The 16,834-nt window shown below is 41.8% G+C and overlaps 1 protein-coding gene across 5 annotated transcripts in view; it reads left to right on the top strand.

Moving 5' to 3' along the window:
- LOC133622224 (plasma membrane calcium-transporting ATPase 1-like) overlaps nt 1-16,834 on the top strand; it is a 229,593-nt gene that overhangs the window by 187,843 nt on the left and 24,916 nt on the right. For all 5 annotated transcript variants that reach the window (XM_061984716.2, XM_061984713.2, XM_061984717.2 and 2 more), the window contains 2 exons: nt 2,710-2,817; nt 10,123-10,305. In XM_061984716.2, coding sequence (XP_061840700.1) covers nt 2,710-2,817; nt 10,123-10,305 — 291 coding nt within the window. The remainder of the gene's footprint in view (nt 1-2,709; nt 2,818-10,122; nt 10,306-16,834) is intronic.

Raw genomic sequence — 16,834 nt, 5'->3', positions numbered from 1 at the left:
TTCCATGGCCGAGCAGCTGCATCTAAGCCAGGGCCGGCCCAAGGCATAAGCGTACTAAGCGCTGGCTTAGGGCCCCGCGGCCACCAGGGGGCCCCCAAAAGCAATTAACAAAAAATAATTATTTTTTATTTTTTGCATTTACGAGTCTGACTGATGATTTCTAAATGATCAAAGATATATTATTGTACAAAAACACAATTTTAGGTCAACATTTTTGCACATTGCTGTTTCAGGTTTTTGTTACCAAAAATAATAAAGTGAATCAGAATCAGCTTTATTGTCCAGTTATGTTTAACACACATGGAATTTAACTTCAGTAGACTGCGCTCTCTTTGTACAAAGTAAACATTAAATATGAACAATTAACTAAAAATATAAACTAGTAATTAAAGACTAATATGTACAAGACTGATGAGACAAGATGACACTTTTACTGTAAATACAAAGCTTGGACTGTTCAACCCCAGGCCACTCTTGTAGCTGAATGTTTTCTACATTTTAAGATTAGGAACCATATGTGGCACTCTGGACATCATTCGTTCATTCATTGGTATTATTTATGTTCTTAACTGGGCCACCCCCATATCTTTATAAATGACATGTCATTTGTAAAGACATGCCAGGCTGACAATAGGATAATGTAAACAACACTGCCAGAGCCGCAATGAGTTTATAGTAGGTGTGAATGATCAATCAATATTATTGGCAGAAATAGAGGGCCCCAAAATCAAATTTTGCTTAGGGCCCCATGGAGGCTTGGGCCGGCACTGATCTAAGCCATACATCACCAAGTCCAATGCAAAGCGTGGGATGCAGTGGTGTAAAGCATGTCGCCACTGGACTCTAGAGCAGTGGAGACACCTTCTCTGGACTGATGAATCACGCTTTTCCATCTGGCAATCTGATGGACCAGTCTGGGTTTGGAGGTTGCCAGGAGAATGGTACATTTTGCACTGCATTGTGCCGAGTGTGACATTTAGTGGAGGAGGAATTATGGTGTGGTGTTGTTTTTCAGAAGTTGGGCTTGGCCCCTTAGTTCCAGTGAAAGGAACTTTGAATGCTCCTGGACACCAAAATATTTTGGCCAATTCCATGCTCTCAACTTTGTGGTAACAGTTTGGAGCGGGCCCCTTCCTCTTCCAACATGAAAGCAAGGTCCATAAAGACATGGGTGACAGAGTCTGGTGTGGATGAACTTGACTGGCCTGCACAGAGTCCTGACCTGAACCTGATAGAACACCTTTTGGGATGAATTAGAACGGAGACTGAGAGCCAGGCCTTCTCCACCAACATCAGTGTGTGACCTCACCAATGCGCTTTTGGAAGAATGGTGGAAAATTCCTATGAACACACTCCGCAACCTTGTGTACAGCCTTCCCAGAAGAGTTGAAGCTGTAATAGCTGCAAAAAGTTCATATGAGTCAAGGCAGGTGGCCAAATACTTTTGGCAATATAGTGTATATATGTATATGTATAAATATATGTATATATATATATATATATATATATATGTATATATTTAAATATACATATGTAACTATTAGGGGTGTAACGGTACACAAAAATTTCGGTTCGGTACTTACCTCGGTGTAGAGGTCAAGGTTCGGTTCATTTTCGGTACAGTAAGAAAACAACAAAATGTAAATTTTTGGGTTACTTATTTACCAAATTTGCAAAATCTTCCACCAAAAATATTTTTCTTAGTGGAATATTTGATGTGAAGTAATCGGAACCTTGGATAGGTCAATAATTCATAATAACATTGATTTTGATTCAATATTATGTTTTGAGCAATGACAGTTTGAAAGAAAAAAACAGCTTTGTTTTATTAGTCAACATTGCAACTTTTTCTAAATTACATTTAACCTTTAAGCTTTTTTATTTCACTTTTTTTATGTTTTTGTTTATTTTAATAGTATTTTTAGAATGTGCAGTGGGCCTTTAAAACATTAGCTTTGGGCCGCAAATGTCCTCCGGGGCACACTTTTGACACCCCTGCTATAGATAATAAAAAATGTAGTCTGATAAATCTATGGATAAAAAGCAGAGCCTGGCGACGCATGCGCGTTTATCATAACTCTCTCACTCTCTCTGTCTCTGCCCCTCCCTCACGAATGCTGCTGCGCGCACAATTTGTTTTGTTTGTAACCCCTTCTTAACCCTGAACATACATTGAAAATACACGCAACCCTAACTCAAAATGCCGGACATTTGAGGCATTTAAGAAACAGCTCCGCAAAAGAAGACATGTCCGGTGAAAAGAGGACGTATGGTCAGTCTATCGTAGCCCGTTAGCTGCTAGCATGCCGTGTGTTGTGCCTCGGTGTGCATTGGTTACACAACGTGCGTTACGCTACTTAATATGTCCGTGTGGAAACTCGTTCGGTACACCTCCGAACCAAACCAGAACCCCCGTACCGAAACGATTCAATACAAATACACGTACCGTTACACCCCTAGTAACTATATATATGTATATACATACATATATGTGTATATATATATATATATATGTAAATATATATATATATATATATGTACTGTGTATATGTATACGTATATGTGTAAATGCTATTATTTGACATGCAGAGTGATACTGTAACCCTAGTGGTCTACTACAGTTGTGTGTGTGTGTGTGTGTGTGTGTGTGTGTGTGTGTCTGTCTTCTTCTATGGTTATCATCACACCGTGTGCTCTTTGACTCCTCAGATCGTCATCGTTCAATTTGGCGGGAAGCCCTTCTCCTGCACGGCTCTGGCCATCGACCAGTGGCTGTGGTGCGTCTTCATCGGCGTGGGCGAGCTGCTGTGGGGGCAGGTGAGCACCTTCTACTTCCTGCCTGCTGCGTACTTGTGTAACCAGGAGAGGAAAAGCCTCAAACTGTTGCCATCACGACCATCGCCATGGTAATGAGATCACACATGAAAGCAGTGCGACGCCCGCTGGGCTTCGGGGGTTGGGGGAGTGGGGATGAACCCGGCTTGTGGGTCCCTCAATGAATACTCACAAACACGCCATGGCGGCCATGATCCAACACTTGAACAATGTCAGACTTAGCAGCGAGAGAAGGTAATCCTTAGCAGCTTGCTGAGTTCACTTGGAGGACACGCTGAAGATGGCGACGAGTGGGAATCATCTTCCAGGTAGAAGATCACAAAGTTGACTTCCTGTGGACGTGCAGCACAGAAGACATGTCTGCCTTGTGTCAGTATTTGATGGATCACACTCTAGCACAGCTCTTTTCAACTGCTGAACATCAAGGCCAAACCAACATTTTCTATCAATGACATCACACATCTTCAAGTGTCAATGATATCACACATCATTTAGTATCATGACATCACACATTTAGTTTCATGACATCACACATCTTCAAGTATCAATGATATTACACATCATTTAGTATCAATGATATCACTCATCTTCAAGTATCAATAATATCACTCATCTTCAAGTATCAATGATGTCACACATTATTTAGTATCCATGATACCACACATCATCAAGTATCAATGATGCCACACATCATTTAGTATCATGACATCACACATCTTCAAGTATCAATGATATCACACATCAAGTATTAATGACATCATACATCTTCAAGTAACAATGATATCACACATCTAGTATCAATGAAATCACACATCGTCAAATATCAATGATATCACACATCTTCAAGTATCAATGACATCACACATAGGGCATCACGGTGGAAGAGGGGTTAGTGCGTCTGCCTCACAATACAAAGGTCCTGAGTAGTCCTGGGTTCAATCCCGGGCTCGGGATCTTTCTGTGTGGAGTTTGCATGTTCTCCCCGTGACTGCGTGGGTTCCCTCCGGGTACTCCGGCTTCCTCCCACCTCCAAAGACATGCACCTGGGGATAAGTTGATTGGCAACACTAAATTGGCCCTAGTGTGTGAATGTGAGTGTGAATGTTGTCTGTCTATCTGTGTTGGCCCTGCGATGAGGTGGCGACTTGTCCAGGGTGTACCCCGCCTTCCGCCCGATTGTAGCTGGGATAGGCTCCAGCACCCCCCGCGACCCCAAAAGGGATAAGCGGTAGAAAATGGATGGATGGATGGATATCACACATATTCAAGTATCAATGACATCACACATCATTTAGTATCATGACATCATACATCTTCAAGTATCAATGATATCACACATCAAGTATTAATGACGTCACACATCTTAAACTATCAAATATATCACACATCAAGTATCAATGACATCACACATCTTCAAGTATCAATGACATCATACATCATCTGGTATCAATGAAATCATACATCATCAAGTATCAAGGACATCACACATCATCTAGTATCAATGATATCACACATCAAGTATCAATGACATCAAACAATATTTAGTATCAACGACATCACACATCAAGTATCAATGACATCACACATCTTCAAGTATCAATGATACCACACATCAAGTATCAATGACATCAAACATTATTTAGTATCAATGACATCACCTATCAATGTCAACACACATTATTTGGTATCAATGATATCACACATCTTCAAGTATCAATGACATCACACATCTTCAAGTATCAATGATATCACACATCAAGTATCAATGACATTACACATCTTCAAGTATCAATGATATCACACATCTTTAAGTATCAATGACATCACACATTATTTAGTATCAATGATATCACACATTATTTAGTATCAATGATACCACACATCTTCAAGTATCAATGACATCACACATCTTATAGTATCAAACTCTACAGTAGATTGTGAAAACACTTAATTATTGTTGTTGTTGGTTGTGTTGTTTACAAGCAGCAGATGCGACACACCTGAGCTCTTTCAAGCAGCCATTTATTCTCCTGTCCCTCCATCTACGAGGCCCCACCTCTATCGCTGATGTGCCAATCACAAGGCTGTGTCAAGTTCCCCGTGATTGGCCAGGAGTCAGTGAGCAACTCTTTGATGTTGAAGTGTTTTATTGGATAAGTTTTGTAACATTATCAAAGAGACAGAGAAGAAGTCCAGCCTCCGCCTCCAAAAGCCCAGGTGAGGTGGAGGTCGGGTTGCCCCATCTAGAGGAAGTTGAAGACCCTGGCCTAGATGATAGATTTTGTTACTCCCTACTACACAAACAACCTTGTAGTACTTGAGTCTACCACCAGGGTCAGTGATGTATCAATCAATCAATCAATCAATGTTTATTTATATAGCCCTAAATCACAAGTGTCTCAAAGGGCTGCACAAGCCACAACGACATCCTCGGTATAGCCCACATAAGGGCAAGGAAAAACTCACCCCAGTGGGACGTCAATGTGAATGACTATGAGAAACCTTGGAGAGGACCGCATATGTGGGTAACCCCCCCCCTCTAGGGAGACCGAATGCAATGGATGTCGAGTGGGTCTAACATAATATTGTGAGAGTCCAGTCCATAGTGGATCCAGCATAACAGTAAGAGTCCAGTCCACAGTGGGGTCAGCAGGAAACCATCCCGAGCGGAGACGGGTCAGCAGCGCAGAGATGTTCCCAACCGATATACAGGCGAGCGGTCCACCCCGGGTCCCGACCCCGGACAGCCAGCACCCCATCCATGGCCACCGGATCTGTGTGTCTCCCCTTCCACAAGGGATAGGGGGGAGCAGAGGAGAAAAGAAAAGAAACGGCAGATCAACTGGTCTAAAAAAAGGGGGGCTATTCAAAGGCTAGAGTATACAAATGAGTTTTGAGATGGGACTTAAATGTTTCTACTGAGGTGGCATCTCTAACTGTTACCGGGAGGGCATTCCATAGTACTGGAGCCCGAATAGAAAACGCTCTACAGCCCAGATTCTTTACTGAGTCGCTTTGTGTAATTGTTTGGTTGTCAAATGTTAAGGTGGTATTATCAAATAAATGTCGGTGTTTAGCAGGACCGATAATCAGCATTTCCGTTTTCTTAGTGTTGAGTTGCAAGAAGTTAGCGGACATCCATTGTTTAATTTCATTAAGACACGCCTCCAGCTGACTACAATCCGGCGTGTTGGTCAGCTTTAGGGGCATGTAGAGTTGGGTGTCATCAGCATAGCAATGAAAGCTAACACCGTATTTGCGTATGATGTCGCCTAGCGGCAACATGTAAATACTAAAGAGTGCAGGGCCAAGAACCGAACCTTGGGGGACTCCGCACGTTACCTTAACATAGTCCGAGGTCACATTGTTATGGGAGACGCACTGCATCCTGTCAGTAAGATAAGAGTTAAACCACGACAAGGCTAAGTCTGACATACCAATACGTGTTTTGATACGCTCTAATAAAATGTTATGATCGACGGTATCGAAAGCAGCGCTAAGATCAAGAAGCAGCAACATAGATGACGCATCAGAATCCATCGTTAGCAGTAGATCATTAGTCATTTTTGCGAGGGCTGTCTCCGTAGAGTGATTTGCCCTGAAACCGGATTGAAAAGGTTCACAGAGATTGTTAGACATTAAGTGTTCATTTAGCTGCTGTGCGACAATTTTTTCGAGGATTTTCTAGATAAACGGAAGGTGGGACACCGGCCGGTAGTTTACCATGAGGTCAGGATCGAGGTTAGGTCTTTTGAGCAAAGGATGAATAACCGCTTTTTTGAATGCTAGTGGAACAGTGCCAGAGGAAAGTGATAAGTTTATAATATTTAGCACTGATGGACCTAATAATACAAAAAGCTCCTTAATAAGTTTCCCAGGAAATGGGTCAAGTAGACATGTTGTTTGTTTTGTCCCATTGACACATCTTAACAATTCCTCTAGTGTTATTTCATCAAAGAGAGAGAAACTATTTTGGAGGGCGGTATCCTTCGTAGATACAGTCGTATCTGTGTTAATAGAACCCAGTTGTAGCTGCGATGCATTGTCTTTAATCTCCTTTCTAATGAGTTCAATTTTCTTATTAAAGAAATTCATAAAATCATCTGCTGAGTGGGTGGAGCTACTGGGAGGAGTCCCTTGTTGGGTTAGCGATGCTACTGTACTAAACAAAAATTTCGGATCATTTTTGTTGAGGTGGATGAGATTTGAGTAATATTTAGCTTTAGCTAGGGTAAGCATGTGTTTATAAGTTATTAAACTATTACTCCATGCTTGATGGAAAACCTCAAGTTTAGTAGCGCGCCATTTGCATTCCAGCTTTCTACATGATAATTTATGGGCTCTAGTTTCTTCTGTAAACCATGGGGTGCGCCTTTTAGGGGCTCTTTTAAGCTTTAGCGGTGCTATAGTATCAATGGTGTCGCGCAGGGCGTCGTTAAAGTTGTTAGTGAGGTTATCAATAGAGCCGACATAATTTGGGAATGGTGCCATTACCGAAGGCAGTAGGCCAGCAAGAGTCATCGTTGTGGCAGCATTAATGTTGTGGCTGCTATAGTAGTTATTATTATTAGTTTGTTGACAATGAGTCAGAACTTCAAATTTTATAAGGTAATGATCGGACATTACTTTAGTATACGGGAGTATCGTAACTTTGGAGGTGGTGACACCCCTGACCAGCACTAGATCTATCGTATTTCCGTTGCGATGCGTAGGTTCATTTATTATTTGTGTAAGACCACAGCTATCAATTATAGTCTGGAGCGCCATGCACTGAGGGTCCGATGGGGTATTCATATGGATATTAAAGTCCCCCATTATGATTATATTGTCGGCGTGCGTCACTAAATCAGCAACGAACTCTGAAAATTCACTGATGAAGTCCGAATTGGGTCCTGGGGGGCGGTAGATAACAGCCAGGTGGAGAGGCAGCGGTGTGACAAACCTCATAGTAAGCATCTCAAACGAGTTATATTTATTATTTAGGTTCGGGGTAAGATTAAAGTTTTTATTGTGTATGAGTGCAACTCCCCCACCCCTTTTAATGGGACGGGCAATATGCGCTCCCGCATAGCCAGGAGGAGACGCCTCACCCAGCGCAAAGTAATCGTCTGGTTTGAGCCAGGTCTCGGCGAGACCAATAACGTCAAGATTATTGACCTCATTAACTAATAACGTTTTGGAAGATAATGATCTTATGTTTAAGAAGCCCATATTATAGGTAGTGGGCTGTTTTGAGGAGTTTTTGTTGAAATTATCCGTAGTAGCAATATTAATAATGTTGTGTTTATTATGTGTAGTGCACTTTAAAAAATTTCGACCATATCTAGGAATTGATATGACGGGAATTTTCCGATTGTTTGCTTGATGTTGTGATAAACCGAACGCATCATAACTTGCCACCTCAGTAGAGTGCATGTCTACTTCTGACACAGAAAAAACATTTTTTGAGTTGTGTATTGTTCTAAAATGGTTGCTATGTGTGCAGGTATTATCCAGCCTGGCGCTGGCTAGTTCTATTTTAACAAACTTCTCACCCGGACTAGCGCTTCTTTGAGGATTAGCCTTTCGCTTTGTTGTTAGCCCCGCTCGGCATCCCCGCTTCTGCTTCCGCTCACACCGCTTACGTGTCTTCCGTTGACGGTCCACGCTGGCACTTAACTCCGCTGCTTTCGAGGCCGCTGGATGTAGCCGGCGAAGAATCCCCATGCTAGCGAGGAGGTCGAAAGCACCCGCATCTTTCAGCCTATAACGGCCCGATCTATCCACATCCAGAATCGTCTGTCGGTCGTATCTGATCACGAAGTGTCCACGCTGTGAGCCAGCCATGAAATAGACAGAATTGACGGGTATTTTTGCCAAATCGCTCTACACTTCCAAGAGCGTCTGCAAGCCGCTGCCATCAGGGCGCCGCCATCTTGTAGTACTTGAGTCTTTCGCCAGGGTCATTGATGTAGTACTTGAGTCTACCACCGGGGTCAGTGATGTAGTACTTGAGTCTACCACCGGGGTCAGTGATGTAGTACTTGAGTCTACCACCAGGGTCATTGATGTAGTACTTGAGTCTTTCACCAGGGTCATTGAGGTAGTACTTGAGTCTTTCACTGGGGTCATTGATGTAGTACTTGAGTCTACCACCAGGGTCAGTGATGTAGTACTTGAGTCTTTCGCCAGGGTCATTGATGTAGTACTTGAGTCTACCACCGGGGTCAGTGATGTAGTACTTGAGTCTTTCACCAGGGTCATTGAGGTAGTACTTGAGTCTACCACCGGGGTCAGTGATGTACTACTTAAGTCTACCACCAAGTTCAGTGATGTAGTACTTGAGTCTACCACCGGGGTCAGTGATGTAGTACTTGAGTCTACCGCCAGGGTCATTGATGTAGTACTTGAGTCTTTCACCAGGGTCATTGAGGTAGTACTTGAGTCTACCACCGGGGTCAGTGATGTACTACTTGAGTACCACCAAGTTCAGTGATGTAGTACTTGAGTCTTTCACCGGGGTCAGTGATGTATACTTGAGTCTACCACCGGAGTCAGTGATGTAGTACTTGAGTCTTTCACCGGGGTCAGTGATGTAGTACTTGAGTCTACCACCGGGGTCAGTTATGTAGTACTTGAGTATACCACCAGGGTCATTGATGTAGTACTTGAGTATACCACCAGGGTCATTGATGTAGTACTTGAGTCTTTCACCAGGGTCATTGGTGTAGTACTTGAGTCTTTCACCAGGGTCATTGATGTAGTACTTGAGTCTATCACCAGGGTCATTGAGAAAGTACTTGAGTCTACCACCGGGGTCAGTGATGTAGTACTTGAGTCTACCACCGTGGTCAGTGATGTAGTACTTGAAGCTAAAACCGGGGTCAGTGATGTAGTACTTGAGTCTACCACCAGGGTCATTGATGTAGTACTTGAATCCACCACCGGGGTCATTGATGTAGTACCTGAGTCTACCACCAGGGTCAGTAATGTAGTACTTGAGTCTACCACCGAGGTCAGTAATGTAGTACTTGAGTCTACCACCAGGGTCAGTGATATAGTACTTGAGTCTACCACCAGGGTCAGTGATGTAGTATTGGAGTCTACCACCGGCATCAGTAATGTAGTACTTGAATCTACCACCGGGGTCAGTAATGTAGTACTGGAGTCTGCCACCAGGGGTCAATAATGTAATATTTGAATTATGTAGTACTCAAGTCTACCACCAGGGGTCAGTAACGTAATACTTGAGTTATGTAGTACTCATGTCTACCACCAGGGGTCAGTAACGTCTCCCTCCCTCCCCAGCTGATCTCGGCCATCCCCACTCACCACCTGAAGTTCCTCAAGGAGGCGGGTCACGGCATCACCAAGGAGGACATCCCTGAGGAGGAGCTGATGCACGACACCGACGAAATCGACCACGCTGAGATGGAGATGAGAAGGGGCCAGATCCTCTGGTTCAGGGGTCTGAACCGCATCCAGACCCAGGTACCAAGTCCATGTGTCCTCCTTTGGCGCAGCCTGACATTGTCAGACGTTGAAAAAAATCACAGATGTTGAATGTTCTTGAACATTTTTGGACAGTGGAGCCTCTTCATATATATATATATGGCTTCACGGTGGCAGAGGGGTTAGTGCATCTGCCTCACAATACGAAGGTCCTGAGTAGTCTTGGGTTCAATCCCGGGCTCGGGATCTTTCTGTGTGGAGTTTACATGTCCTCCCCGTGACTGCGTGGGTTCCCTCCGGGTACTCCGGCTTCCTCCCACCTCCAAAGACATGCACCTGGGGATAAGTTGATTGGCAACACTAAAATTGGCCCTAGTGTGTGGATGTGAGTGTGAATGTTGTCTGTCTATCTGTGTTGGCCCTGCGATGAGGTGGCGACTTGTCCAGGGTGTACCCTGCCTTCCGCCCGATTGTAGCTGAGATAGGCTCCAGCGCCCCCCGCGACCCCGAAGGGAATAAGCGGTAGAAAATGGATGGATGGATGGATATATATATATATATATATATATATATATATATATATATATATATATATATATATATATATATATATATCTCCTGTATATATATTTATATAATTATATATATTTGTGTATTTATATAATTATATATATTTGTATGTATATATATATATATATTATATATGTATATATATAATATATAAATATTTGAATGTATACAATATGTATATATTTGTATATATATATATATATACATATATATATATATATACATATATTTATATACATATATGTATATATACATATATATATATATATATATATATATATATATATATATATATATATATATATATATACCGTATTTTTCGGAGTATAAGTCGCACCTGCCGAAAATGCATAATAAAGAAGGAAAAAAACATATATAAGTCGCACTGGAGTATAAGCCGCATTTTTGGGGGAAATTTATTAGATAAAATCCAACACCAAGAATAGACATTTGAAAGGCAATTTAAAATAAATAAAGAATAGTGAGCAACAGGCTGAATAAGTGTACGTTATATGACGCATAAATAACCAACTGAGAACGTGCCTGGTATGTTAACATAACATATCATGGTAAGACTCATTCAAATAACTATAACATATAGAACATGCTATGCGTTTACCAAACAATCTGTCACTCCTAATCGCTAAATCCCATGAAATCTTCTTCCTCGGTGTCGCTTCTAAACAACTCTGCCAACTCCAAAGGTAGACAATGCGCCGCTTCCTCTTCTATCGGTACGTCGCTTACGTCAGTCATCGTCAGTTGCAGTTCCAATTATTCCAGCCTTTCTGAATACGGACAGGATGGTTTTGGTTGTCACTGAAGCCCATGCTTTGTCCATCCAATGACATCCAGAAAAGTTGCATGGCGCCGTGAAGCAACTAAAAAGACGCAACTGTACGGTTGACAAGCCTCTCCCGGCAGCACGTTGTTCAAGCACCCATTTGTGAATTTGTTCCTCGAGCTGTGGCCACCTAGCTTTTAGCCCGCGATTAGCTTTTTTAGTTTTCTTCATTTCAGTAATAGTAGCCTCTGCTTTTCGCCAGTCCCTTACAAGTTTCTCGCTTACTCCAAACTTTCTTTCTGCTGCTCGATTGCCGTTTCCTGCTGCATATTATTCACTACTTCCAGCTTGTAACCTGCAACCTGCAGTATATGATATCCTTTTCGGTGCCATTTTTGTTCAGCCCTTTGTGTGTGTGACAGTTGCTGATATCCGGCTAGTCTCTTACGTGAATGAGCTAAATAATATTATTTGATATTTTACGGTAATGTGTTAATCATTTCACACATAAGTCGCTCCGGAGTATACGTCGCACCCCCGGTCAAACTATGACAAAAACTGCGACTTATAGTGCGAAAAATACGGTATATATAAGTATATGTATGTACATATATATATATATATATATATATATATATATATATATATATATATATATACTGTATATATATATATATATACATATAGCGAGAGGTCAGGTATTTCCTCCCTCTCAGTGACTAAGGAGTACAGAGTGGAACCTCTTGAGTGGAACGTTGCCAGGTGGTACATTAGTCAGTACAATCAAGAAGGTTGCCAGGTGGTACATTAGTCAGTACAATCAAGAAGGTTGCCAGGTGGTGTTATAATCAGTATAATCAACAATAATTGTTTATATTCCTACTTAGTGGAATGAGAAAGTACAAAACATCAACAGGACTATCACGTGAACAACAATGACAGAACAGTACTACACATATCTGGTAGTATTACACATTCCCAGTACATAGTGTACTGCAAGGTTGTGGTAGATTCGCAGTGAAAGTGTGCCGCATGTTGTCCTCCCACACCACAACATCAAAGGCACGTTTTATCCATGACAATCACTTTGTGACACAAAAGCACGTCTTTCATTTCTGCAGCATTCTAAATGGTAAATAACGGCTAGCACAGGCAACTAACAATGTAGCTAATGAGATTCCCGTCAAGGCTCCTACCAAGCTGACCTGCATATTAAGCAAGTATTATAAGCGCTAACACAGAGGAACTACTTTTAGTAGTTTACATTCTGTAGCTGAGGAGTGAGGACTGTGATGAGTTCATCATTGCAACAGGGAACACAAGTCTGTGCTGGAAGATGTAAACATCCCATCAGTCTTTATCCCAGTGAGAGCAAACATTGTACAGTAAGTGATTGTTTTATTATGTTCTTGTTTAGCACTTAGCAATACTGCTACGTGATGCTTAGTGTTTGACTACAGCTGCATCTGTTTAGTTTCTAAAACTTGTAGAATAGAAGTTTCTGGATCATCGTTTGTCCCACAGTAGTCTTTGTTGTCTCTCATTAAGTCTGCCATGATTAGTAGTCTTGTTGTTGTTGAAGGAAAAGTGAGCGTTGTGATGCGTCTATGAATTCATACTTAAAATTATGAAAATATGTAAATATGACATGTAATTATGAATGTTACTACATTACATATATACTTACAGTATGATGAAAATATGTAAATACATGTTATTATGAATGTTACTACATTACATATATAGTTACAGTATGATGAAAATATGTAAATGCTACATGTTATTATGAATGTTACTACATTACATATATAGTTACAGTATGATGAAAATATGTAAATGCTACATGTTATTATGAATGTTACTACATTACATATATACTTACAGTATGATGAAAATATGTAAATACTACATGTTATTATGAATGTTACTACATTACATATATATTTACAGTATGATGAAAATATGTAAATACTACATGTTATTATGAATGTTACTACATTACATATATACTTACAGTATGGTGAAAATATGTAAATACTACATGTTATTATGAATATTACTTCATTGCATATATACTTACAGTATGATGAAAATATGTAAATACTACATGTAATTATGAATGTTACTTCATTACATATATACTTACAGTATGATGAAAATATGTAAATACTACATGTTATTATGAATGTTACTACATTACATATATACTTACAGTATGATGAAAATATGTAAATAGTACATGTTATTATGAATGTTACTACATTACATATATACTTACAGTATGGTGAAAATATGTAAATGCTACATGTTATTATGAATGTTACTACATTACATATATACTTACAGTATGATGAAAATATGTAAATAGTACATAATATTATGAATGTTACTACCATACTTGCCAACCCTCCCGGATTTTCCGGGAGACTCCCGAAATTCAGCGCCTCTCCCGAAAACCTCCCGGGACAAATTTTCTCCCGAAAAACTCCCGAAATTCAGGCTGACCTGAGTGACGTGTTGACAACACACAACAACAGTGTCTACCGTAAAGCAGTTCGTCTGCCGTAAACAGCAATGTTGTGACACTTTTAAACAGGACAATACTGTCATCTACTGTACATGCATATGTGACCCACCCATAATGTGTCACATTTTTGTGTTGATTTATTTATTTTTATTTTGTGGTTTGAATTCGTTTTTGGAGCTGTCATTACACATTTATCAGTATTCACATTGGTCAGTAGGGGGCAGTAGGGCGTTTCTTCCCAATTGAATGCTATCACCTGCAGACCGGAAGTGTCTTGTCATTCTGATGAGCGCGACCAGTCTGTGAACAATTGAAACGTCCTGTGTGCTTTTTCCTCCTGTATAACAGGTTAGTTTTGGTGAATCAACTCACTGAATAATATCCATGTGATCTTTATAAGTTTAAGTACACATTCTGATGGTGGAGCCTAACTCTAAAGTGTTTGTGAGTTGTAGTTTGTAAATGAACACTGAAATTCAAGTATTTATTTTATATATATATATATATATATATATATATATATATATATATATATATATATATATATATATATATATATATATATATATATATATATAAATATATAGCTAGAATTCACTGAAAGTCAAGTATTTCCTATATATATATATATCTTAACCACGCCCCCCAACCAAAAGTGAATACTTGTAGCAGAGTTCTTGTTGTTGTTGCTGGGGGCTTCTTGTCAGTGTTGCACACAGCAGAAGACGACAGGAAGCAGGAAGTGATGCAGCAGGAAGTGATGGAGGGTGTGGTCTGCTCCCGCTGTGGAAGCACCCAGCGCTGTTTTCTCTTCATCGTCTTGGGTCTGGAATATGGTCCCCCCGGGCAGGGAGGTGCGGGGCAGCGGGGCGGGGACAAGGCGACAAAAATTCTGCGAGCTAATTAGCTTCTTATCTTGTCACGCTCCTCTTCCTGTCCTCCTCTTAATCCTGGCGGCTAGCGTGCGATACTGTGAGCTATAATTGCTACACTCTTATCACTCAGTCCCCCGACACCTTTTCTCCAAGTGCTGCTTGTGCACTCCTCCATGTCCCTGCCTCACACTCATCTCACCTTCTTCTACTCTTTGTCTTACTCACTCAATCACTTTCCTTCTTTGTCCTTATCGCCTCCCTCCTAACCACCTTATCTCCTCACTCCTAACCACCTTATCTCCTCCCTCCTAACCACCTTATCGCCTCCCTCCTAACAATCTCCTCCCTCCTAACCACCTTATCTCCTCCCCCCTAACCACCTTATTGCCTCCCTCCTAACAATCTCCTCCCTCCTAACCACCTCATCTCCTCCCTACTAACCACCTTATCTTCTCACTCCTAACCACCTTATCTCCTCACTCCTAACCACATCATCTCCTCCCTCCTAACCACCTTATCTCCTCACTCTTAACCACCTTATCTCCACCCTCCTAGCCACCTTATCTCCTCACTCCTAACCACATCATCTCCTCCCTCCTAACCACCTTGTCTCCTCCCTCCTAACCACCTTGTCTCCTCCCTCCTAACCACCTTATCTCCTCACTCCTAACCACCTTATTTCCTCCCTCCTAACCACCTTATCTCCTCCCTCCTAACCACCTTATCGCCTCCCTCCTAACCACCTTGTCTCCTCACTCCTAACCACATCATATCCTCCCTCCTAACCACCTTGTCTCCTCCCTCCTAACCACCTCATCTCCTCCCTCCTAACCACCTTATCTCCTCCCTCCTATCCACTTTATCTCCTCCCTCCTAACCACCTTATCACCTCCCTCCTAACCACCTTATCTCCTCCCTCCTAAACACCTTATCTTCTTACTCCTAACCACTCACACAAGTAAACACTCTGCAGCACTGCTTGTATCGCACATGTTAGGAGGGAGGAGATAAGATGGTTAGGAGGGAGGAGATAAGGTGGTTAGGAGGGAGGAGATAAGGTGGTTAGGAGGGAGGAGATTGTTAGGAGGTAGGCGATAAGGTGGTTAGGAGGGAGGAGATAAGGTGGTTAGGAGGGAGGATATTGTTAGGAGGGAGGCGATAAGGTGGTTAGGAGGGAGGAGATAAGGGGTTTATGAGGGAGGAGATGAGGTGGTTAGGAGGGAGGCGATAAGGGGGTTAAAAGGGAGGAGATGAGGTGGTTAGGAGGGAGGAGATAAGGTGGTTAGGAGGGAGGAGACAAGGTGGTTAGGAGGGAGGAGATTGTTAGGAGGGAGGCGATAAGGTGGTTAGGAGGGAGGAGATAAGGGGGTTAGGAGGGAGGAGATGAGGTGGTTAGGAGGGATGAGATGATTTGGTTAGGAGTGAGGAGGCAAGGTAGTTAGGAGGGAGGAGATTGTTAGGAGGGAGGCAATAAGGCGGTTAAGAGGGAGGAGATAAGGGGTTTAGGAGGGAGGAGATGAAGTGGTTAGGAGGGAGGACATAAGGTGGTTAGGAGGGAGGAGATAAGATGGTTAGGAGGGAGGAGATAAGGTGTTTAGGAGGGAGGAGATGATTTGGTTAGGAGGGATGAGATGATTTGGTTAGGAGTGAAGAGATAAGGTGGCTAGGAGGGAGGAGATAGGGTGTTTAGGAGGGAGGAGATAAGGTAGTTAGGAGTGAGGAGATAAGGTGGTTAGGAGGGAGGAGATAAGGTGGTTAGTAGGGAGGAGATAATGTGGTTAGGAGGGAGGAGATGATGTGGTTAGGAGTGAG

The sequence above is a fragment of the Nerophis lumbriciformis genome, linkage group LG23 (genome assembly GCF_033978685.3).
Source record: "Nerophis lumbriciformis linkage group LG23, RoL_Nlum_v2.1, whole genome shotgun sequence".
NCBI classification, from domain to species: Eukaryota; Metazoa; Chordata; class Actinopteri; order Syngnathiformes; family Syngnathidae; genus Nerophis; species Nerophis lumbriciformis.
Note: the sequence above shows the minus strand (reverse complement) of the source record. Positions and strands in the feature narration are given on the sequence as shown.